Source organism: Manacus vitellinus, unplaced genomic scaffold (genome assembly GCF_001715985.3).
Source record: "Manacus vitellinus isolate BGI_N305 unplaced genomic scaffold, ASM171598v3 scaffold_45_pilon, whole genome shotgun sequence".
Classification (NCBI taxonomy): Eukaryota; Metazoa; Chordata; class Aves; order Passeriformes; family Pipridae; genus Manacus; species Manacus vitellinus.
Genome location: NW_021940571.1, coordinates 3,831,985 through 3,856,418, shown reverse-complemented (window position 1 = coordinate 3,856,418; position 24,434 = coordinate 3,831,985). Strand labels below are relative to the sequence as shown.

Genomic DNA, 24,434 nt, shown 5'->3' with positions numbered 1-24,434 from the left:
CCACCTCACAAACACCAGAGACTTCCTATGGATGTAAATATTTCTGTCCAGCTGGGAGCTGATGTAAGAACCCTTTCTGTGTTCTTGCTGGCACAGTCACCTGCACCCAGGGACCCAAACCACCACAGTGCCATCTGCAGATCTGGCCCAAACGACTTTCACAGAAGTATAACTACACCCTTTTTAGCAGAAATCCTGAGAAATACTACATAATATTGGAATGAATGACACACACGTTCCCATTTCCCAGCCACCACAATCCCCCAGCTCGCTGCAGAAAGGATGTGACCAGTAAAAGCAGAGAAACACAAAATCCTGCTTGTATTTTACTTAGAGGACAGTTTATTCTGGTGGTTTTAAAGTCAGATTATAATTAAAAATAATTATAGTACTTATTTATTAAAAAAAAAATCATTACCAAAAAGAGGAAGCATAGTCTAATCTTTGCAGGATTATCTCAAAATTCAGTAAAATCAGGTTTTGGTTCCTCTTTACCCAGAGAGTTCTGCAGGTTGTTGGTCCCCATATGACATTGTGGGGATCAGCCTGTTATGATGGTGATAGAGAAAGAGAGGAGATTGGATCCTAAGTAAAGAACCACAATAAGAAATCTTAAATGCCTCTATTTAAAATTGTCACAAGTGCATAAACTGTTCAACTTGAACATTCATTTGGAAGTAAGTTCCAACAATCTGTCTTATCCCTCCCTTGCCCTGACCAGCTCCCCCATCTCTTCAGCTGAAGATCTTTTAGTACATCTGACATGAAAACTCTGATTGTTTGCTATTTAACTTGCTATTTGAAATCAACAAAGATGCATGACAGTGCTTTCCCTTCTGTTATTTGTAACTACAGTGTGACTACTCTCTTCTATATATTCCAAAGGATGTTTAAACCTCACACAAGTTATGAAGTGAAAATATCATATGGTCTTTCCCCACTAATTTACATGGTGTATTTTACACATTAATTTAGTGTGTCTCTAAATTAAATAATTTATGCACTTAAGGGAAGGAAGGGAAACAGGCTTGGTTCCCAGCCATTCTTAAGTTAATCAAAAAAGTCAGAAATTATTCTATAAAAGTAAAACTGAAAATAAGACCTTGTTATTGCTATAAGTAAGTAAATTAATAATAGATTCAACTCACAGCTTCCTTTAAATCACAATCTCTCAAGTCTCAAACTTAAAAACGTCCGTAACTTGACAACCACTGTGAATCCTTTCACAAATGCACTCACTACTAAGCAGGACATAATTTGCTCTTGCATCAGAAGTTTTTTAAAGGATCTCTCCTGCTTTACTAACACTAAAGTGGTTTTCAGGGTTTGAAACTTTGATTGGATGAGGTTTGAAACTCCTGTTACTCGAAAAATATTTGTCCATCTTTTCCACCATGAAGGAAGTTTGACATTGGCACTGACTCGAGGAAGTAAAATACAAGTTTAAATTCTGGGCAAAAATAAAGTCTAAAATCAAAAAGAAAAAAAATGTTTATATTAATATAAAACATATTTCTTTTTCATTGAACCAAAGTGAGCAGCAAAGATTGAGAAAAGCAGTTTTGGGTGATTGGGAGATTTTAAATTGCAACCCCCCTAGTCTAGGGCGTTTTTATGCTTCACAAAACCCCACAAATATGCTACAAGCTTTTTTGAGTGGTCTGCTAGAACCTGGTGTTAAAACATCTCCATGAAACAGCTTTCAGCATAGATAAATGTGCTCCTGCAGAGCCAGCTGGGTCATTTTGAACTGTTAGTGCTCCCAGGCTTTTATTTTTGCTCCTCAGCTATTTGCTCTGCCCTTTCCTGGCCCCTCTGATGGATTAGATGAGCATCCCTTGTCTGCTCTGGTTCCAAGCCAGCCAGGTTACCCCATCACTGCAGCTCACTCACATTCCTGTAAGTCACAGGTGTCCAAGGCAAGGTTGCTACAGTGGAATTAATTAATGGAATGGCTTCAGCAAACTACCAAAAGGGACACATCAGGTCTGGTAAGATGCTGGTTAAAAGGCCTGGTTAGTGATTCCTTACCCATTTAGCCTCCACAGTGAAGGAGCACCCTTATTAGTGCAGTCAGATTTCTACATTTCTGCATTTCTTCACCCAGGATTAAGGACAAAGCAGCTTTAACCATAACCCCTTTTGCAGGACTGTTCAATTAGCCACGCACAGAAACAGGCTTTCCAACTTACCTGATTATTTACCTTCCCCTGAAAACAGGGAAAGTAAATAATGGCATTAAATAACCAAATTAAATAACCAAAGCTTTTTGTACTGGATTCATTGTCTTTCAGTCTGTCACCTCCCTTCAGATCTCCCTTGGAGATTTGGTCACATCTTAGAGGAGAATCTTTTACCCTGTAATTGGTACCTTGCCCTAGGCTTCAGATGTTTTCCCAGGTAGTTTCAAGGATTTCTAGCTGTGCCTAAATTGGGTTTTCCTTTCTCTTACCTCTGGTTTATTTCTCTTCATACAGAGAACACCAAAGGACAGACACCACAGTGCTGTGAGATGCTGAACATTTCATCAATGGGACCGTGTCTGCCTTAGGTAATAAGCACTTATGTCCAGATCTGAAAGGAGACACATCTCCTGATGCCTGTTTTAAAGGAGGGAAGAGGATAGAGGCATCTCTAAGCCATGGCATTTTTGGCAGATCCACGGAGCAGCTGTGGAGAAATGGCCAGGGCTGCTCCCAGCACACTGTGACCTCCCCTACAACCTGCTTTTGGGGAGGGGACTTTTACAGGCACTGAAAGGGACAATTCACCCCATCAAGTCTAAAAAAACTGGATTCCATTTCTTGATCTTGGCTGTATTGGAGAATAAACAGATGAAACTGCTGAGATGTCACACAACCCTGTCAGTGGGGCCACGGCTGATTGGAAAGAATGACACTGACTTGCCAAAGATCCTGGTAATTTGAGTTCACTGTTGGGATGGGGGAGGAATGTATCAGGGGAAAAGATGCTCTAAGAATTTTTCCTTGTTTGTTTATTTTTTGTTTGTTTGTTTTTTAATACTGCTTTCATGTGAGAATGGGCACAAGGTAACCACTGAAAGTGCTGACTTGTTCCTCACCAGTGCCTGGATCCCTCCACCACAGTTCATTTCTCAGATGTCCCCCAAGAGACCTCCTGGACAGAGTGAACTGAAAAGAGAAAACTGGCCAATATTTGTGCTGCCCATTTCTTCTCACTTTCAATGCCTGACGTGCCACTCTCTCCTGAGATATTTAACAGTGGTTTAGCTCAATAAACATCCAAGAGTTCCTCATCCACAACTCTATATGCAAACCATATGTTGCAGTTGAAACCCCTGAAGATTATAATTAGAACTGTCCATTCAATTTAAACAAAGTCAAGAATGAAAACTATTTCAAATTCAATAAACAGGCCATTTCAAAGTGTAGACACTGTGGAGGACAAGCTTAACAACTTAATTGACAGGTAAAGCTTCATTTCTAATCCTCATTTTGATATCATCTGTAGCCTCAGGAGTCAAAACACATCACTGCTCAGTCCTCAAAATATGCAGAGAAAATGAAAATGTCAGCTGAATGAAAAAAAGGAGAAGCATCTGTTTGATAGCTGTGTAAGCTTGTGATATGTAAACTGCTTTGGAGTCAAGCAGCTCTAATTAGAGTTTCAAGGCATTCTTCATTAAATATACACACACAGAAACATATATATATATATATATAAGTTTTGAGCAATTATTTAGACCAGCTAATTTGCAAGAAAATCAGGGTATAGAATTAAAGGAAGGAATATGATAATTTCACAGACCTCTGAGAATACCGTGATGTTTTCACACAGCTGTGAAGAAATACATATTTTCCACCTCTTCACAAAGCAGATCTGTACATTTTTCTCCACTCTTAGTCCTTAAAGCAAAAAAGAATGATCCATTTTGGGACCTCAGTGCAGCACACAGCATCTCAGCAAAGAAAAGCCAAAAAGGAAGAGGGGTAGGGTTACCAGCCTCCACAGTGGGGTTACACTAATAGATATTTTGGCAACTGCACACCCTTGAAGACTCCAGCTCCCATCAACATGAAACCCACACAGATGGACACAAACTCTTGGCGGAGAACTGGTGCCAGGATAAGTGAATGACCACATGAAATAACAAGGGAGCAAAAGCTGAAGAACAATAATTCAGTTAAATGCGTAACTTAGGCTCTTATGAAATGTTTATATACTGAAAAAAACAGCTTCATTAATTTCACTGTTTCCTGTAGAAAAGAAGTGAATGTACCAGCGGTAAACAGAGAAGTCAGAAGGGAATGTTTTGCCTGTGCTGAAAGAAAACAATAGAATTTTATGCAATTTTTCCTTAGGAAAAAGGCTTTGAGATCCCCAGCAGCAGCAGCAGCAGCTACTGCAATGCTCCTGCAAGATTTTGTGACGTGGGCCAGAAGAGGAGAGGGAAAATTTGTTATGGGGCCATCAATTTTTAAATACAGCTCCTCAGCATAATCCAGTTGGGCCATGCTGGGAGGCAGGAGGGTGGCAAAGGAGGAAAGGATCTCTGTGAGGACGTGTACTTAATAAGGGACAGCGTGATACAGCCCAGACTCCTTGTGTGGACTCAGATCTGAGCCGCATTAAGGAGGTTTATATGTTGGGCCATCAGCATCTTTTCTCAGCAGGACATGGCTGCTTGAAAGAGCAGTTATGGAATAAAAAGAGAGGAATGCCTGATCTGATGAGAACACCTGTTTTTTGCCAGCAGCAATATTAATGAACACTTGCTGAGCTCCGTGAGCGTCTTTACTACAACAGAACGCGGAGAAGTGTGTTTTCCACACACAGTAGGTAAAAAATGCACAAGGAAATTATAATCATGCAAACACCTTTGTAATCTGATGTTTCTACCTTGTTGGAAATATGGATGTCATTTGTGACAAGGCTGTGCAGGACTAGGAGAGCAGGGAGGGCACGCACAGCATTCAGCCACCAAGCTCCATCTCTGCCCCTCTAAACTAGAGCCCACAGCACAATCTCCTCCATCTCTGTGAGAGCTGGCTCCTGGCATTGTTCTACAGCCATTTGTTCATGGGGTGCCTCTTCAGATACCACCACAAGCGTTCATCCCCCACTGGAGCCATCCCAGCTCCAGGACAATCTGTAACACAAATTGCCAGTGAGCAAATGCCAGCATTTTACAGAGATTTTCCTGCTCTGCTTCCTTATGACACACATCGCATGAGACTCTGCAGAGATTCAGCCACAAGAAGAGAGAAGTGGCATTAACACATCCAAAACATGTCCATGCCAGCTTCCAGAGCTGGATCCTAATCACAGAATGACAGAATGGTTTGGATTGGAAGAGAGCTTGAATATCGACCAGTTTTAATTCCCCTGCCATGGGCAGGGACACCTTCCACTATCCCAGGTTGCTCCAAGACTCATCCAACCTGTCCTTGAACATTTCCAGGGATGGGGCATCCACAGCTTGTCTGGGCAATCTGTGCCAGGGCCTCACCACCCTCACAGTGAAGTATTTCTTCCCCATACCTAATCTAAACCTGCCCTCTGGCAATGGGAAGCCATTACCCTTTGTCTTATCACTCCTTGCCCTTGTCCAAATTCGCTCTCCAGCTCTTGCATCCCCTGAAAAGGGAATAAGATCTCCCTGGAGTCTTCTTTTCTCTGAGCTGAACCACCCCAACTCTCTCAGCCTGTCTTTGTAGGAACAATGACACCTGCCACAGAAGAATTTATTTTACCTGCTTTTTTTCCTCTTCCTGAGATTAAAAAATCACATCAAATTAATCACTTGATTGCTCCATTTTTATTACTTGTTTTTGAACTCCTTGGCTGACACTGAGTCTCTTTTGGGATAGGAGCTGTTAAAAGGTTCTCAGGTGGGTCTTTCACAGACCTGGTATGCAACAACAGCAGGTTTACTTCAAGTTGGTCTTCTAATATATCCCAGCTAAAGCCCTCAGGTACTCCTGTAATTGAAGTTTGAGTAATCCAATATGATGTTGATCAAACTACTGATCTTTTAATAACGCAGTGGAGCTCTCCCAGCAGTTGCTATCTCGCTGACAGCCATGTCTGGATCGCTTCCTTTGGGCCAAGGCTTTGAACAGAGAAGCTGACAGATTTCTGTTTGCTTTAGATTTTATCACAAATTGTTTTAAAGCTTTTTAAAGATATATCAGATGGCTCGTAAAATCCACAGGCATTTCAATTAAAAAGAACCCCCAAAACCAAGTTCTATTAGCTGTCCTGGTGAAGATCAGGATTAAATGCTTCTAAAGAGCAACATAAACACCACTCAGGAACTGTGCTCCTTCATGTCTTAGTCCCTGTTTGTGGAGCCTGTAGGAAAAGCTATAGAAAAAGCTGTAGTTACCCTACACAATACTCTCCACTGCAAGGCGAATGTGAACATTTTTCCTCTCGTAATTTCCATTTAAAGTACGAATTCAGGGTTTCTAAGCCTCGCCTCTCCACACAAGAATAATTTGGCTGCAATTTACATTTTTGATGTGCTCAAAATGAACACCAAGATGACTCATGTGCTGTTTATAAGATGCTTATATTTGCTGGTAAATACCTTGCTACAAACAAGCTGTAATTTAAGTATTCAAAAGTCTTGCTTCTGCATAAAATTACTACTAACCGTAATTTTGGAGACCATGACCAGAGCTTCAATTTCAGGCTTGCAAAACTCTTCCTACATAATGATTCTTAAAAGTACGAGTGGATTTTCTTCTCTGACAACGGCAATCATTGTATCTCTGTAATTGCAGAAAAGATTACCTGGCTTTTAATTCACATTAGTCAGCTCCAACAATACTGTGCTTCTTTCCTTTCCTTTAAAATAAACTAATTATCGTCAATCAGCCCAGTGGAATGTTAACATTCTCCATAACCTGCCTTTCAGAGGTAGTCATAAATGCTAGAAACTAGCTAATATAAACTAATCAGAGCCCTAGAAATATCTCAAAACATATTTGCACTGCAGTCTATCATTTTTGTCGTATTATTTCTAAATATTTTATTTTGTCTGGACAATAATAGTCTTTTCAAATAGTTATATAATGCTTTTCATGTAACTATTCAAAGCTCCTGCATTAATTAAAAGCATTAAATCCTTGAGTAATGTAGCAAATACTACAATATTTCTGAACCTTAATTGTTTTCATTGTCAAAAGCTGATCAATACAGCCTTATTCATGGAGTTGTTTGGACAAACAAAACTTTTCAGACCATTTTTTTTTTTAGCTCCTGCCCAACTTTCTGCACAAACTCACAACTGCAAGACCTGGAGTCACACTCAGAGAAACCACGGAAGGGGTGACTGCCACTGTCCCTGTCCCTGCACTTCCCACAGCCACTCCTTTCCAAAGACAATGGCAAGTTACGCTTCCCACTTTGTGCTTCCTTCCAGCTGGTAGAGCCCATGTGAGGCTTTTCAGCTCCCAGAGGACGAGAAGGGAGCTGGGAGCCTTGGGAAGCAGCCCATGTGCCGAGTCTATAATCAGCTGTGACGCACGGGGAGCTTCGAGCACCATATGGACGGGGCCAGCAGATGCTCTAGAGATGGGACTCTGCGTTTGTTGTTACCTGTGACATCTAGAAACAAAGTTTTCCCTTTCAGTCCGTGTCAGATCAGTGATCAATAATTCATCTGATAAGTGGAATGCAGGAAGAGGTGCCAGTTTTCTGTGGGGTATGAATAATACTGTGCTTTTTAAAAGGCACGCCGCCTTGGAACACAGCAGAAGATGTGCAGCAGGAAATGTATGACACGGTGACAAGCTGCACTACACCCAACCCCATGTAATCCTGACATAACCTGAACATTAAACTGCCAGTTCCATGGTTTGTTTATGCAAAAGGCTGTTATTAAAACGGTGCAGTTGAATTAAGCATTCAAAGAGAAAAATCCAGGCACCAAAAAAACAAGCTCCATGGAAAAAAGAGATTTTTTTTTTCCTCCATGAAAAAAAAGATATTTACCAGAATTATCTTGAAATAACCAAGAGTCAAGGCTGTAAATACAGGTAGGGCTCCTTCAGTTGTTGCTTTGGAGCCTTGGATTAGGATAATGCTCTTGACACCCAACTGGTGTGCATAAAATTTCTACTTAAAAAGTGACTGAAAACTGACTGTGCCTGTTCTCAGCTCCAATCGATAAAAACATGTATCCAGGATAAACGAGCTGAGCCTTCAATGGCAATACTCACTTTGGAGGGAGCTGTCATAACTGTTAGCTTGTCTACCCCGAGGGATAGCAGATGTGAGAAATTGGGTGGTTCAGCTCACAGCCGCCTTTGTTCGGTGTGTGAGAGAGGAGTGGGGAGACTTTAGCAACAGTCGAACAGGAATCAGGAAAAAAACTGAACAAGGGCAATTAAAATTCAACAATAAATCAATTATCAGAGCATCAGATGCTCTTCTTGGCCAAGACTGACATAAATGCCCTAAACCAGGTTGGAAGTGTCTGTTCTGGCCTAAGTGATGTGTCCCTCTCCTGAATGAAGAGAAACAGCTCAGACACAAAATACTGGGATTTGCTGAGTTTAGTATATGACATACTCTAATAAGATTGAAAGGTTTATGTGTCCCCAGTGTGTCACCGAGTGGATTAGGCTGGGGAGGCCTCGCGAAAAGCAAGGGGGCTGACCAGACCAAACCAAGGCATTTGCTGTGCTGACAGCCACTGCCAGCCTGGAATGAGCCCCTGGAATCCAGCTCAGGTTCCTGCCTGCTCGGGCTTGCCATGAACCAGGACTTAGGTAATCCATTTAAAAAGTCCAATAACCTACAGCCAATGTTACCTTTACCATGAATCTGCTGTCATTTTTACTACCCATTTTGAGCACATTCTTTGGTGTAGAACTGCCAGGAACAGACAAATGCAGACAGATGACACTATTTGCCCAGGAGAATGTAACAGCTTCACACAGCTATTGATCCCAACCAGATCCCAGCTGGCTCCAATGCGGCATAGGAGACTGCAAGGGAGGTCAGAGGAACCACCTCCAGCCTTCATTTCTTCTCAAAAGCCAGAAACAAACACTTAAAAAAGACAATTCTGAAAGAATTTTACTCAGGAGTAGAAATAAACTCATATTCCAAATAGTTTGCAAATATAGCTGTGAATGTCTCCAGTAGTTTCTGCCAGGAGTGTTTTCACAGCCGAGCACAAACACCCCTCAGTTCTCCTGCCTAAATCCAACAGTCTCCAGAAAACCACAGAAGTCTGAGTGCATAATGGTGTTTATAATGCACAATTAATCCTTAGTCTTAGTTAATTTAGTTCCCTTTATAAGAGAAGTAGGGGAACCTTTCTTTTTTTATTGTCAACTGGGATCTGAAATCAAAAGCAGTAATTATGCTTCTTGCTTGTGACTAAAAATACTTATTTGACAGGTAGGAGCAACCATAAATAAACAATATTTAAATGTAAAAACAGATATTGCTTCTTGTTGAATTAATTTCAAATATCAGACACTTAACAGTATTCTGGATGTGCAAACTAATGGAGAAGAAAATGTTTATTCTTAACCCCCTGGCAGTGCTCCACAGAGTTTTCTTATACTTTGAAACTTAAATACTTGGAATTTTCTGACTTAGCCCCGAAAGCTGGAGTCCCAGGATACCTGAGAGCAACTAACCACAGCATTGGAAAAATGAGAAATCAGGTTTTACCTTCTTTCCCCTCAAAAGTCTTTTTCTTTTGCCTATTCTTTTTCTTTTCCTTTTAGAATTGCTGTAAAATTCCAATACGCTGAAACACCTTACTTATCAAGATTGTTCACGCGGGGTCAGTTAAGGTCATGGATGGAGTTGTCTGTTGCCCTAACTCTCTGAGCTGGACATTGGGGGGGCAGAGTAATTCAGCTACAAATAATTGTGATAAAATTCCTGCAACTGGATTTATTTCCTTTTCTCAAGACAAGGTCTTGAAATAAGGAAAGACAAAGAAGTCGGGGTGGCTACACCTAATGTAGAAGTACCTTCACCTGACTGCCCTAAGAGCTGAGTTCGTGCAGTTTGGTATTTGTTGCAGCTGTAATAAGAACTGGTATATTTTTTCTTTTTGTAAAATGTATTTTCCTGGTTCTCCTTCTGTTGAAGTGATCCTGTGTCACAGCATGCTGACACTATGTGTTGAGTCAAATGCAACTTCCGGAGATAAAACGATGCAAAAGCATCCTGAATCCCTCCAGTGGACTAAACTCCCTTGTTCTAAGAAAAATTAAATAAATGAATCAAAAATGCCTTGGCAATTCCCTAGAGCTGCATGGTATTATGTCCTTCAGGTTTTAGCACAGGACATGGCAGAAGCCTGCAAATTGATTTGTTGGGCAGGGAAAGCAGTCCAAATGCAGAATTAACATTTGTTCTCTTTGACAAAACCAGAATTTAACAAGAATAAGTTATATCTCAAACCTTACCGACTTATAATACGCTGAGGTCACTTTAATAAACACTTCCTTGCTCTCAGATAAGTCCCTCAGTATTCGTTTTAGTCCAGTTATTAACTCTTCTGAGGCAACAGTGTTTGGAGAGTTCCCATCCATCCTGGGATCAGGCTCCAGCAGTGACACTGGTGACTCTCCCATTACTGGGGTAACCAGCAGTGGCCCTGCAAAGTCACACACTGGCCGTGGAAGCAGCTGCTCCTGAAGTCCCTCTGGCAAAGGTCAGGAAACCTGCCAGGGCTCTGAGGTTTGACCGAAACCCCCAGGGACGGGGTTACTGCGATTGCAATATCACTCTAATCAGTAAAATAGAAGCTTCTTTTCATCAACAGTTAATCACAGAACTTCACTTGCCTCTAAGTTCCTTCAGTTGCCTTGACAGATGAGAGCGCAATAGCATAAATAAGAAATGACAATTTGCCAAAGAAGGTTAACATAAGGTCATGACCTTTTTTCTAGTTGACTTCTGCAGCTTATTCATGTGTGAAAACATGCTTTTGTAGCTGTAACCTCAGCATCCCTTACAGATCTGGACTTGTGCCAACAACTGAGCTTTAAAATTACCATTTAAAATGGTATTTATGTTCAGAAAATACCAGTTCTGCCTTCTGCAATGCTTGAGTAGAACTGCTTCGCATTAGAATAAAATATTAAATGTCTATACATTTCACAGCATATCTCACTGCCATGGGTTGTCAGTGGTGCCTCTGCTTAACAAACAAGGAGGCATTGCACACACACACATTTCCACTGCCTTCCTCAGACCATGTTACAGCTTTCTGAGCAAATCCACTCACAGACCCTGACGAGAAATGTCCCTGAAACACCACACACCAGTACAGATCCACAGGGCACAGCATCAGGCCAACAGTCATACGCTAGTAAATGTCAAATCCTAATTTGTCATATTATTTGTGCAGTGATTTAAATCCAAATCCCTTCTCATCACTCATTTCCATCAGACACATGAAGAGCGGGAGGGAAGCAGGAGCTTTCTGTCACAATCTGTAATGCCTGTGCCAGTAACTGCCAGAAAATATTTCTCTGTCAGAGAAGCAAACTGAAGTTCTGAGCATGAAGGCTGGAGAGTGAAAGCTGCAGTACAAGACGGAGATAATTAGTTTTGAAAGGCTAATCAGGTCACAGCTCTGGTTGGCATTTCTCTAGAGATGCACATGCCTTCACCTCACCACAACCTGCCCCTTGGTACAAGTATCCCTCACTGAAGTGAAGTAAGACTTTACATACCACACATCTCTGAATGATGTATCCTGCCATAAGAGCCCCCAGTTATTTAGGAAAGATCCCTCAGCAGGAGCAGCATGGACCCCAAAGTGTGGGGTGTCCCAGGCTGTGTTGCTCAATCCCCTTCCCCACGTGGCTCCAAGCAGCCACAGAACCACCTGAGGAAGGGAAGGTTTAGTCAAAGCTGAGAGCAATAACTATTTTAAGATTATCTCAGTTATTATATTCTGTTGTCTTGTGCATATTCATGGAGCCTTGTGTCTTGCACACTCCTTTGACACACTAGAAGGTGGGGATGTTGAGCATCCTCAGCTCATTCTAGCTGTGAAATTAGGCTTTAGGGTCTCCAAAAAAAATTGCTCACAACCCCTCCAGCAATGATTGATCAAACCAGCAGTACACTTCTTTATGTTGTTGGATTCCCTTCCTTAGCATTAAACAGCTACAAACAGCTAAAAAATATTTTAAAAAACCCAACAGTTATTTCCTGACAACATCTTTCCCTTTTGTCAGAAGGATACTCTATTTTGTTTCTGAAAAACACGATCAATCTTTCCACTAACAATGACTTGCTGAATAAAATCTGTGCTACTTCCATGCTGCTTTTCTAACAATGCACCTTATTTGTACCTTGGTTTATAAAAACCCCTGTACACCAATCGATCATTTCAGTCACCAGTGAAATAAAACCAACCATGAGACAAATAATGGGAGCAGAACAATAGTGAACACCTATTTAACACTGGAGTTTAGACTGAGGGGTAACACAAAGCACAATGATGCTATAAAGGCAGAAAGAATGTAACAATAAGCCTTATTCCTCCAAAAACTCTGGTTAACCTGAATGAGAAACTGTTTTACTCCCATCTGCAAAATGACTCCTTTGAGCAATGCAGAGGCATCAATAAAACACCATTTCACTGGCGTGTCCTAAAAGACCTTCCAGCAGCACAGGCAGTTTTGTTTGGAAGCTCACTTTCCCCTCATGCTGTAATCAACCACTAAGTTACTCGTATTGTAACATCTGATGGTCAGAAGTTGGCCAAAGCTGGTCTTTCTGCAGGTCAGTACAGTCATGTGCTCCTTGTATTATCACCTCTGCAAAAGGTCAGGTGTATTTAGTGTCACCACTACGTTCACTTTGTTCTATGACTTGAGCCTTTCCAGTTCATTATGTTTCCATTTTAGTCTAAATATTTAAAAAAGTGGCTTCAAAACAGCTAATATCTTCTCCTGCAATTCTCGGTCAGATAAAATACAGTACAAGAATCAAATACCTTAAGCTCTGTTTGAGTTTTTAAAGCATGTCAAAATGCTAGAATTTAAAGTATATTTTAAGAATAAATGAATTATGCAGAAGGAAGAGTAATTTAATTAACTATTTTAAATCACAAAGGACTCTTGCATGCCAAGAAAATTAGGATTACAATGAGTAGGACCTCTACTTTCAAAAACTTGGGGTTTGGACAACTTTTATGCAGACTTGAAATCAGTTAAGTAGTTATCAAAATACAGATCTGTACACTGGTTCATGGGCATATTACCATTCAGTCCCCAAAAGAGGTAGGAGCAGTCTGAGGTGAAGTAGCAGGAATCTGTGAATCACACATGGTACTCCTGGGCTGAGGTCTCAAAAGGGCAAACTGAAAGCATGGAGGATCATAACAAAATGCTTCAATCAAAATAAAATAATCATCTACAGCTTGTTTACACTCTCAAGGTGGATCTCAAGTGATAGGTTGCCGTAGAAAATAATTCTATCGTCTTTTAGTGAAAAAAAGAAGTTCAGCCAAATCAATTATAAAGTTAGGATAAAGTATATGACAAGCAAGAAATACAGTGCTTTGTATCTGTATTTAATCTTAAAAAGGAGTTGGACAATGGTAAGAGGAAATCCTGGAAGAAGTGAATTTGTCAGACACTGTGCAACAGGAAAAGCCAGAGAAGACAGTTTCTTGTGAAAAGATGATAATACAATTCATGAAAACCTACCCTGAGATAATAAAAAAACCACCAATGGTGCAGTTATGGCAGCAATGAAATGCAGCAGAGGGTGGAATCCAGGCACGCAGCAGAGCTCTTGAGATCATATGGCAGCACACACTCATTACCTGTGTCAGGGGAGAGCTCAGGAGGAAGGAACTGCTCTGGCCTGCAATCCATTACACTTTGGGTACCTTACACCTCACCTGACCTCCTCTGCCTTTTGCAGCATCTGATGCTGCACAAAATGTAGTGACTGTAGGTCAACACATCAGCTGGGCTTGTTTACACCTGCTCTGTTTACCAGTCAGAAGACTGACCATAATCCATTATGTGTTCTAACACAAGCTTATGTGATGTCTTCCTTCTGCACAACGTCGAGCTTTTGCATAAGAACAAATTTTACCCTATAATGCACTAACTAGACTTATATTTCCCTTAGGAAAAAGACAAATGGGTTTACATAGCATGTGGTTTTAAATCCTTTTTTATTCGGTTAATCTCTAGCTGTGGAATTGTGATTGAAATGTGAAATGTATGTGTATTTTCTGATAAGGACCATTTTGCTTTAGAGGCAGATGAAATATTATCAAATGTATACACTTTCTTCAAGTTTTCAAATTGATGATGGAAATCCCATAATCAGAACATGGCACAGCCAATCCAGGTTAAGTGATAACGTTTTTTTCAACAAAATAAAACAAACCCCCAACCCTTTGAAGTGTTCTTACAGTTACATCTTCATAATCCAGGCATGAGAAGATCTGCACTCTCGACAACTCCAAGCACACGTTCTTCGGCTGGCGCCACATAAAAGCCAGCATTCCCTTCTCCTTACCAACATCTTGTCTGATTCCTTAATAGCAGTGAGACAGAGCACAAAACATTACCTCCACATGATTTTCCATCTTCCTCCAGTTTCTGGCCAGCTGGACACTTGCAGTGGTAGCTGCCGACGGTGTTGCAGCACTGGTCCTGACAGCCCCCGTTCTCCGCGGTGCACTCGTTGACATCTGCCAGAAGAAAGGACACAGCAGTCAGTAAGGTGTGGGCATCGACCATTTTTCCTGGGGATTTGAGGACAGTTGTGTACAATTCCAATGTGACAAAATGAGACAGTTACTGGGATGTACAGATAAGGACCTCGAAGCAACCCCAGGAGCAGCAACTCCCAGATGTGTTGCTGGGTCCCCCAGACCAACCAAGTTGTGCCAGGGGAAGTCTGGATTGGATATTAGGAAACATTTCTTCATGGAAAGGGTTGTCAAGCTCTCAGGTTGCCCAGCGAAGTGATGGAGTCACCATCCCTGGAGGGATTTAAGAGGCAAGTATCACAGAATCATTACAGTTGGAAAACACCTGTAAGATCATCGACCCCAACCATTAGTAGATGTGGCACTTGGGGACACAAGTGGGCTTAGCAGTGATGGGCTTAGCAGTGCTGGGGGAATGGCTGGACTTGATGGTCTTAATGGTCTTTTTAACCTAAACAATTTTATGATTCTAAGAGTTGCAAGGGTGGGATTTTCCTGCTCCTCTTCTGCACAGCCTGAGTGCAGAGTCCACCCGGCTCTGGCTGCAGGTTCTACCCAATTCACCAAATTCCACCTCTGTGCAGCAACATCAGGAAATACCTTTATACAGTCACTTCCAGCAGCCTCACTTGTGTATTATGTTGCTTCCAGCAGTCATAGCAGAGATGAGAAACCTCTGAAATAGGGTAGTATTTTAAATCAATTAAGGTCCTGCTTTCTGTCAGGGACTGGTATCTACACACCTTATTCACCTGATAAGTTACTGTTTGCCTGCATGCAAAATAGAACCTTACCCATTATAAATAAAGAACATTAAACAACAGCATGGAAAAAAGAAATAAGTAAATAGGCAGCCTGTGGCAGAGAAAAATCAATAGCAAAGACATATGCTTTTTAGCACTGTATTTATGTACCCTATATATGGAATTCCAAAGAAATCATCAGACCCAGGATGAGGTCGCAGGTGCCAGATCTCTCATCCACAAGGCCTTTGGCACTGGTTGGGATCACACATTGCATTCAGGTTAGAGAGAATGAAAATCAGGAGGAGGAAGATTAAGCAACAGAAGATAAGCATCAGCATGACTGTAAAAACCACAGGCAGTTACTTCATATTAGCAGCACTCCACTTTCCCAATGGGGAAATGAGGCTTTAAAAAAACCCCATTTAATTAGTTTGCGAAGACAAATCAAAAAAAAGAATTTCACATTCATGCAGGAGAGGTGAAAGCCTTTCAACTGCAAACCTTCGATGTTAAAGACTAAGATTTACCAAGGTTTGTTAGCTCTTTGATGAGCTCGAGCTTCACTTTACTGGCTCATTTCTGATCCCGGCTAAAAGCCACAGGCTAAAAGAAATTTTTGAGGAGGTTTCAGACTGTTAAAAAGCTAAAAGAAAAGTGTGTCATGAAACACAAATATTTGTTAAAGTCCAGCTGAAGAGGCACGAACTCACTAGAACCACCTTTAGACTCGGTGCAACGACTGACACAACGAAAACTTCTTTGTTCTCAGTGATACTAAAAAACACTGACAGGCTACATAAAAAAATAAAGTAAAACTCACTTATAATTCACTTATCTCAGAGCTACACAACAAACCGAGCGCTAACTCGCGTGAAGTCAACAAGGCTCTTCTCAATTTCATGGGGACGCAATTTAGACGGAAACTTTTCCGAGGAAAAACACTCTCTCCCCCCCACTCTGCTCAACTCCAAAATGCAAAACCAAATGGTACCAAAATAAGACGTGCGTCTGTTCGCTTCTCCTCGGCAAGAGACGGAGAGAACATATGACAAGCGACAGATTTTGGACATATTCCTCAAAGCACTGGAAGGAGGAACGACGCTCCCAGCGCCGCGCAGGAGAGCGACAAACAGGCGTGTTCCAAGTGATTTACCCCCCCCTCACCCCCTCCACTCGCAGACATCTTGATGTGCCTCATGGTAATAAACAGTAATGAGCCACATAATAACCCTGCTCCACAGCTTCGACTTCTATTTATACCCACAGTATTGAAAACTAATAAAGTCCCTTGCTCTTTTTATTTTCTTTAAACAAAATAAAGGGAAGAGCCTCTTTATTCTTCCACACCGTGTATAGCACCCACAAACCTACATGATCTCCCAGCATAAAACATTGACTAAATGAGATGGTCTGCGATATACAGCCCAATTTATTAACACCAGTGTCTATATTTTGAACCAAAATATTGGAAGGAAACCTTTCTAGCTGAGGAGCTAATCATTATCCTCTTGATTTCACTAGGCTATAATCCATTTGGAAGTGTATAGTGCTGTTGCATACTAATATATAGAATGTTTCTCCTTTGATTGCAGGTCTATTAGCAATCAGAAATCTTCTCCTTTCTTGTTCAGCATAAAATGCCATGGTCCAGCTATGAAACTATTGGTGCTGTATGACTCAGAACTCATTTTCTACTTCTTCCAACTCTATCTTCTTAATGCTCTGTCCAGGATTTCCTTGCCTCTGCCTTAATACTTGTTTTCATCCTCTGATGAAATGTTTTTATCCATTTCTTTGCTGCTTTATTTTTACACCAGAAACCCATTGTTTTTTCTATTATACACACAAAACCTGACTTTTAATTTTCATGTCTCTTTAAAACAAATACCTTGTTTAAAGTTAATCATGATAAAAGAAACCATAATTTAATTTCTGAATTAAGACACCAAAATAAGCTTTTTGATACAGCTTTATCCCTATTACAGAGCACTTATATTTGAAGGAATACACTCAATAGGTATAAATTACACTAGTTTATGGTTAAATTCCACAAAAATTTGCTCTCTAAGCATCCACATCCTTCACTGTCCTGTCTCTTGTACAAGACCTTCTCCATTGCCTGCACCCTGCCAAGTTGTTTTCTGCAACTCCATAATAAAAGGTCAGATGTTGCCTCAGTCCAAGAAGCACAGAAATAAATGATCTGAATGTGAAGTAATAAAGAATGTGTTTTACATCTGTAAGAGGATGGTTCATACACCTCTTACAAGCCACAGTCAGCTGTTCCATATTCCTAAAACAGAGTAGTCAGGGTTTTAAAATCCAATTACAGCTTTGCCACTGGAAAGAAAAAAAAAGACAACCAAAACCACACAAAAAATAAACCCAACAAAAACAATTCTGTCAAATGATAAATAATTTCTGTCTGCTTTCCATATTCAATGTCACTCAAGGTTGCAAATATATTTTGCCTTTTGAATAGTGAGAAAAATGACAGAAAATTTCTGACATGTAACAAGTCTGCCACGTTAGGTCTGACAAAAGTTCAATGTTATCAAGCCTATCAATCCATCTGTAATGACACACTGTAGGCACTTCAAAAAAAGAAATAAACGTGATGTTTGCTACTGCAATGTTTCACGTTTATTTATAGAGCCAATATCGCAACACAAAAATGTTATCCGTGGGACACACTGGATGTGAGCCTTCAATCCCAAGTCATGGGGAAAAATAATTGAAAACACCTTTCATCTAGATTAACCTGATATTAATTTTATTAATGATTTGTCCACAAACTGTGGGGAAAAAGTCCACAGTATATTTTAAATCCACTAGTGTGTTAAAATATGGATTGTTGATGTGTCTATGTCCCACACTACCTGCACAAGTGCCATTATAGTGTCACTACATAAAAAGATGTCTTTTCTCCAAAAATCTCATAAAATACTTGATATATAAGGTTATATGCCTTTTTTTTTTTCATGAAATGGACCATCTTTACCAAATTAACCATGCTTAGGAGCTACATGCTAAATGGAGAAGGACTCATCCCAACTCCTATTCTTGTTTAATGCTCCTCACTCCCTGTCTGAAAATATCACACATCCTCAGCTCTGGGGAAAACAACCCTTCACCAAGTTTTTTATGAAAATCTAGATGATTTCAGATTTCCCACAAATAAATAAAAACTTTACATAAAAGGAGACACTGGACAAAGTGTTTTTCATTGGTAATTCCAATTTGAAATCTAGCAGCAGCGACCTGCACTGCCACTAGCTCTCAGATGTAGAAAGCAGAGGGAGAAAAAAAAATATCAGTCTGAAAAGCAGAAATATATATTGGCATTGGAGCAGAAGTGTCCTCTACACTGAGCTAAAGGTGAGGGCTGCAGCTCTGCAGGGTCTCCACGTGCAGCTGAATTCAGCATCTTTAAAAACCAGTGGGGGATTAAGCCTGCCAAAGAGTGAAACACCACCAAATTTTGGGTTGTATGTTTAGACCCGTGGAACACACCAGTTAACCCAGTGCCTAGAAGTTAAAGTGTTTTTATTTTACCCATACAACAACTTTATGCAATATGCATTAACATAAAGACTAATTTTTAAGACAACCAAAGGAATCTCGTAGCTGCAGCCCGGTATTTCAAACCCATTTTCCAAAGTTTCTATATTTATCAGCTGCGTATGAGCAACAACTTTATTTATTTAACACAACCACAGGCAAACTTGCCATTTTGGTGCCCAGCTTTGGGGCTCTCCCACGCTCTGACCCATGAGCTGCCAGCTCCAGAGCTCCCTGAACTTGTAATAAATCACTGAAGTGGAATAAAATCTGTAAAATCATTCACATTGTTATTGCAATCCCGCATGAACAAAGCCCACCAGCATGGAGAGGGAAGGTGATTTTGATTAGTTTAAAAGCATTAGGCTAAAACACCGAGCTTCAATTAGGGGTCAAAGTAACCAGAACTCATTATTTAGTTGGAAGAGAGCATTTCACTAATAACAGTAATAGCACTTGGGACTTTCTTCTGAAGGCTGTGATGAAGCTGGTCTGACTTCAGAAATCTAAATGTTAAATATCTTTAAGAAAGCAGTTTGATTACTCTCTCTGTAAGAGGCACTGGTAGCTTATATTGACTTTTATAGCAGTTTAGAGATGTAAATTCCTAACTCAGAAAACATAACTCAAATGCTGTCAGATAAAAGAACCCTCATAATGGTTAGGATCAAAACCTAAATATAGTTTGTCATGTGCAACAATATATCTGAGTGCCTGGTACACAAAGATGTATATCTGCAACTATTTTACAATGTGCTTTTATAAGGAGGTGTTATAGGCAAGTGCCTGCAAATCACAGTGCATATTTGACAATTTTTTATTCACAGATCTAAATAATTTGATTTGATTCTTTTAAAGTGCTAAAGATCCAGGGAATAGGTACCATCTTAACTTAGGTTTTACACAGTGTGTTTTTTTTAAATTACAGCTTAGATGGTCTGCAACCAAAACCACATGTCTAAAAAAAATCCAGAAACCTGAAACAGTTGATTTGAACTTTAAAGGCTACTCAATGCTATGAGAAAACGTGGTTCACACAAGCACATACACACATAGATCACAGCAACGTTATACATAAATATAATGTAATGAGCAAACAGACTGGACAGGCTGTCGGGCACAACACTCACACCCCAAAAACTGCATTTGTCTTTCCCTTGGTTTGCTGCAAAAGCTTTGCAGCAGTTGTCTTTGAGCAGTAATTGTCTCTAAAACATAAATTACATACATCACTTCCAGCACTAACCATAAATTACCCGCCTGAATAGCAAACAAAGCTGCTCATTCTGATAGTCAGCGCAGCCCTGCATGGCTATTGATTAAGCACTCTCAATGCTTTATTAGGTTTTCTTCCTCCACAAAGTCAATAACAGGATGAATATTTCTTCTTGGGCTGTTATGAAGTATCGTAAATCTGAGTCGTTATTAACAAGCGCCTGATTAGTGCAGCAAACTTATCTGAGAGTTTGGCACAGGCTCCCGGAGCATCACCTCCCAGAAAACACCCATCACTGCCACTGTCTCCATGAGCAGCTGTGGCACCTGTGCTCTCACAACTTATCACCTCCTCTTTTTCATTTTTTTCTTATTTTTTAATTAAAGAAATTACTGCTGCACTCATTCCTCTTTATCCCCATGTCACATTCCTACATGCGGAGAAAATCAGTCACGTAATGGTTATGTGCATGGCCCATGTTCCCCAGGGATGTGGGTCTCTGCCATGTTTTGGTTTCTTTTTTTATTGGGGCACTAAAAACTTCCATTTAATGCAACTTAGATGCAAAACCAAATGCAAACAAAGCTCCTTGTTAGACACACTTAGCTGGAATTCATTTTCCTTATTAAAATCATCATCTGAAGAGAAAAAAAAAACACAAACACATTAATCAATCATTTGCACTTGCTCACATTAAGAACAACTCCTTTGAAATCAGAATAAAATTCTGTGGGGGGGAAAAAAAGCAGGCTCAAAGTTTAAATAAGTGCAACAACAAACTCTTTAAAGCCCAAGGTGCTGGTACACACTGCTGTGTTAGACTGGACCTGTAGCTCATCTTGTGCCATGGCACAGAACACTCAGTGCTGTGGGTACAGAGATGGCCCCTTCCACCACAAGCCCTCACCCTCCTGCTCTCTGCTAACTACAGACCAGATGCACTTCTGAAACCTGGCATTTAAAAGGCCTTTTAAAGTCTCTATCCCTGCTTATGGCAGCTCTCCATAACCAGACACATGGCTACTCTCCCGCTTTTTTATTCTTCTTTTCATTCCTAATGTCCTGCACATCCATGACATTTCAAAACGATTACTTCCAAACCCAAACTTTGATGTGAAAAAACACAAGCTTTGATTTCTTTTAATCCCTCTTTAAGATTCTGTATCAAGCAGGAACAACTATTTCCTAAAAGTGAAATGCAAGACCTAAATCATGTCCAAAGTTTTCTTCTCTTCACCAGCTAGAATAACTAAAGCAAGAGGTGGAGAGAAAAAGGTCTATCACACTACAATGAAAACCTGTAATAGTGCTCATTTTTAAGCTATGTTTTCCCAGACAAGGTATGAATAATGCAACTGAACACCCCAGAAGATCTGAATAAAGCAACACCAGCCTAACGGATGTTAATTGGCGGCAATTGGAGCTGATTGTGGAGTGCGGCTGGAGCTGTGATTACAAACAGAGCTGATGCAGCCAGCCCAAACCTCAAGTACTGCTGCTGCAATTAAAGATATTTTATCAAATTAGACAAGTGTTTGCCTTTGCCTGCTATGATGGTTATGAGTAAAACATAAAAGAAAGCATTGCTGGCTGTAGGGCACCTTCCCCACATCAGAGCTCTGCCGAGGTGGGTTTCTTTCTGCTTTGACTTTTGATGCCACAAAATGGAGCCTTTTTAGAAAGAATCCAGGACTCTGCAGTGACATCCTTAAAAGCCCTTGCTTTTGTCTAGAAGTGCTTTCACCCTAAAAATGCAGTCTTTTTGTGGTGTATCTAAGTTCCAGCATCGACAAGTGCTGCTTATGCACACACAAACAAGAAAGGACTTTGAACTTTGAAAGTTTGATTCCACAATATAAGCCCTTACACGTTTTTGCAGGCAGGTAAACATTCTTCAGACATCATTTCCAAAGCAGTGATTATTAGTGAGACTTCAGCAACTGGATTTCTTTTATGTTTCGAGTGTTAAATCCCAAGAACAAGCCCAGGGGTTGAGTCCAGTTGAGCCAAGTCCTAGTGCCCAAAGGAGACCAAAAAGTTCATCCTGAACCCTAGACATCTTTGTATCCTGCTGCCTTCTGCTTTCCTGACTGAGGAAGCCAGTAGAAGGCATCAGTCATGTGGTCATGAACTAAATCTGGCTCTTTCCTAGTACTTTCTATTATTCCCAACAAGATGTCCAACTTTCCTCCCTTTCTCCTGTATCTCAAGAACTTCTGTCTTTCCTTCAGGTTCCTACAAAGGTCTATAAACCAGGCTATTAGAACCGAATTAAAAATGGACACAGAAAGAAAGATTCTGGGTCATTTCTAAAAGCTTAGCATTTACAGTCATTAAGTTTTACAGAGCTCCATAAGAACTAATTGCTCCCATATTTAAAAAAATAAAAATAAAAATCAAGACTATGCAAATTTATTGAAGTTTTCAGGCCCAGACAGCTGGAGAGTGACAGCCAGTGACACGTATAAGTGTAAATAACCTGAAGGTACCCACGAGTTAGGTAGTGCCAATGTCTTCAGGACCACACACAAGACCAGATACCACAGCACTGGCATTAAAAAAGAATAGAAAGGAAGAAAAGGCAGCAGCTCAGCTGTATTTTTCAGGGACTTAAGATGCCATATCTTCTGAAGACAATAGTCCAACACATAAATAACAAAACCAGAGATAAAGATAGAGGTGCCCATTTGCTGATGCCTTTCAGACTCCCCCGGACAGAAGGCGAATGAGTGTCATGGTTTCAAACAGAAATAAATGCTTGTTCCAGGTAAAACCTGTAAGGATGGGTCAGATTCTACCAGTTCAGTGTTGGCATTCCATGTGCAACATGGGATGTTCAAAAGCTCTGCTATATATGGCAGCAACTGGAGTTTGTGACAACAGGAGTGTGAGGAGGACAAGCTCCAGCCAGCAGGGTGCAGGAATGGGAACCGAGCGCTACGGGAACGGCTTATCTGGAAATCAGCTCCCAAACTTTCATGTAAAGGGAACTCAAATCACAGCTATAGCTCCCAGCTGCAGAAAAGACAACAAAGAAAAGTCCTATTGTAAGTGTAGAATAAGGTAAGTGTTTATTCCAGCTTTTTCTCTTTCTGTCTTTGTACTCAGGAACAGAACTGATCACTCTGAGAAAGTGAACGGCTCTTTTTATCTACGCCTGTAAAATAAATGTCTCGAATCAAGGACTGTCCTTTTTTCCACTGCAACACTATGGAAAAGGGACACCTGAAGCACTCCACAGCCAATTCTGATAATTCAATTCACACCAGGGCAGGCTCTCACCTCGTACAAAACACTACCTGATGCCATGGCAGGATGTGGGTGCAAAGTGACAAGTGCTGCTGCAGGGCAGAGAGCACATCAAACCCTCTCCTGCCCACAGTCTCCACCACAGGACCAAAGCCCCAAGTCCAGAGGTTGCTGCTTAACCTACAAACAGGGTGATTATTACAATAGTACGGTCTGAGCAAGCTGACAAATTGGGCAGCTTAAATTTCAAGGCATTCCTATTGTAATAAGCCATTTCCTTACAAAATATTCTTTTTCATAATATAATTAACCCCAGGACTAAGCATGTGAGCAAATTAGTTCATTTTTCACATGAATAATGAACACCTTTTTTTTATTTTTTTCTTTTCCCAAACCATTATGAACAGAAATGAATGTAAAAAATTTCTCAGCAGAGAAAGGATGATGTGTGCCCAGCTTCCAGTTTAGAACAGGAATTCATTATTGAGATTTAAATGGAAGCTCCTCTTTTCTTTTCTTATTTTTCTTAATAGTTGTCCTTGTTAGTCAATCAAAAACTTTGCTCATCCTCAGATCTAGCCTGGAATCAAACAGCCTCTGCTACAAACTGAAACAGGTTAAATATTTCTTCCTTCCTATGTCCTCATGAATATTCTCTCCCATCTTTTTTTTCCATTTCTAGAGGATCTTTGTAACAGTTCTGTGGGCAGAATTACTCACTGCCCTGACAAAAAATCCTGCACTAACTATAGTTGTAAAGCCACCTCACTTTCTACTACAGAAAAAACCATTTCTGTAATCATTCCCTGCGTGGCTGAAACACAACCACACAACCAGGTCACTCTTTTACAAGAGACATAAATTAGAACTCCTTATTTGGTTTACACAGACAGATGTTTAAGACACAGTCATTGTGTGTTCCACTAACTGATCTTGTGTGTCAAGG

At 40.5% G+C, this 24,434-nt stretch overlaps 1 protein-coding gene across 1 annotated transcript in view; it reads right to left on the bottom strand.

Moving 5' to 3' along the window:
- The window catches only part of LOC103763290 (multiple epidermal growth factor-like domains protein 6), a 186,532-nt gene that overhangs the window by 70,034 nt on the left and 92,064 nt on the right, over positions 1-24,434 (bottom strand). Inside the window, exon 5 of the mRNA XM_029962323.1 lies at positions 14,573-14,695. Coding sequence (XP_029818183.1) covers positions 14,573-14,695 — 123 coding nt within the window. The remainder of the gene's footprint in view (positions 1-14,572; positions 14,696-24,434) is intronic.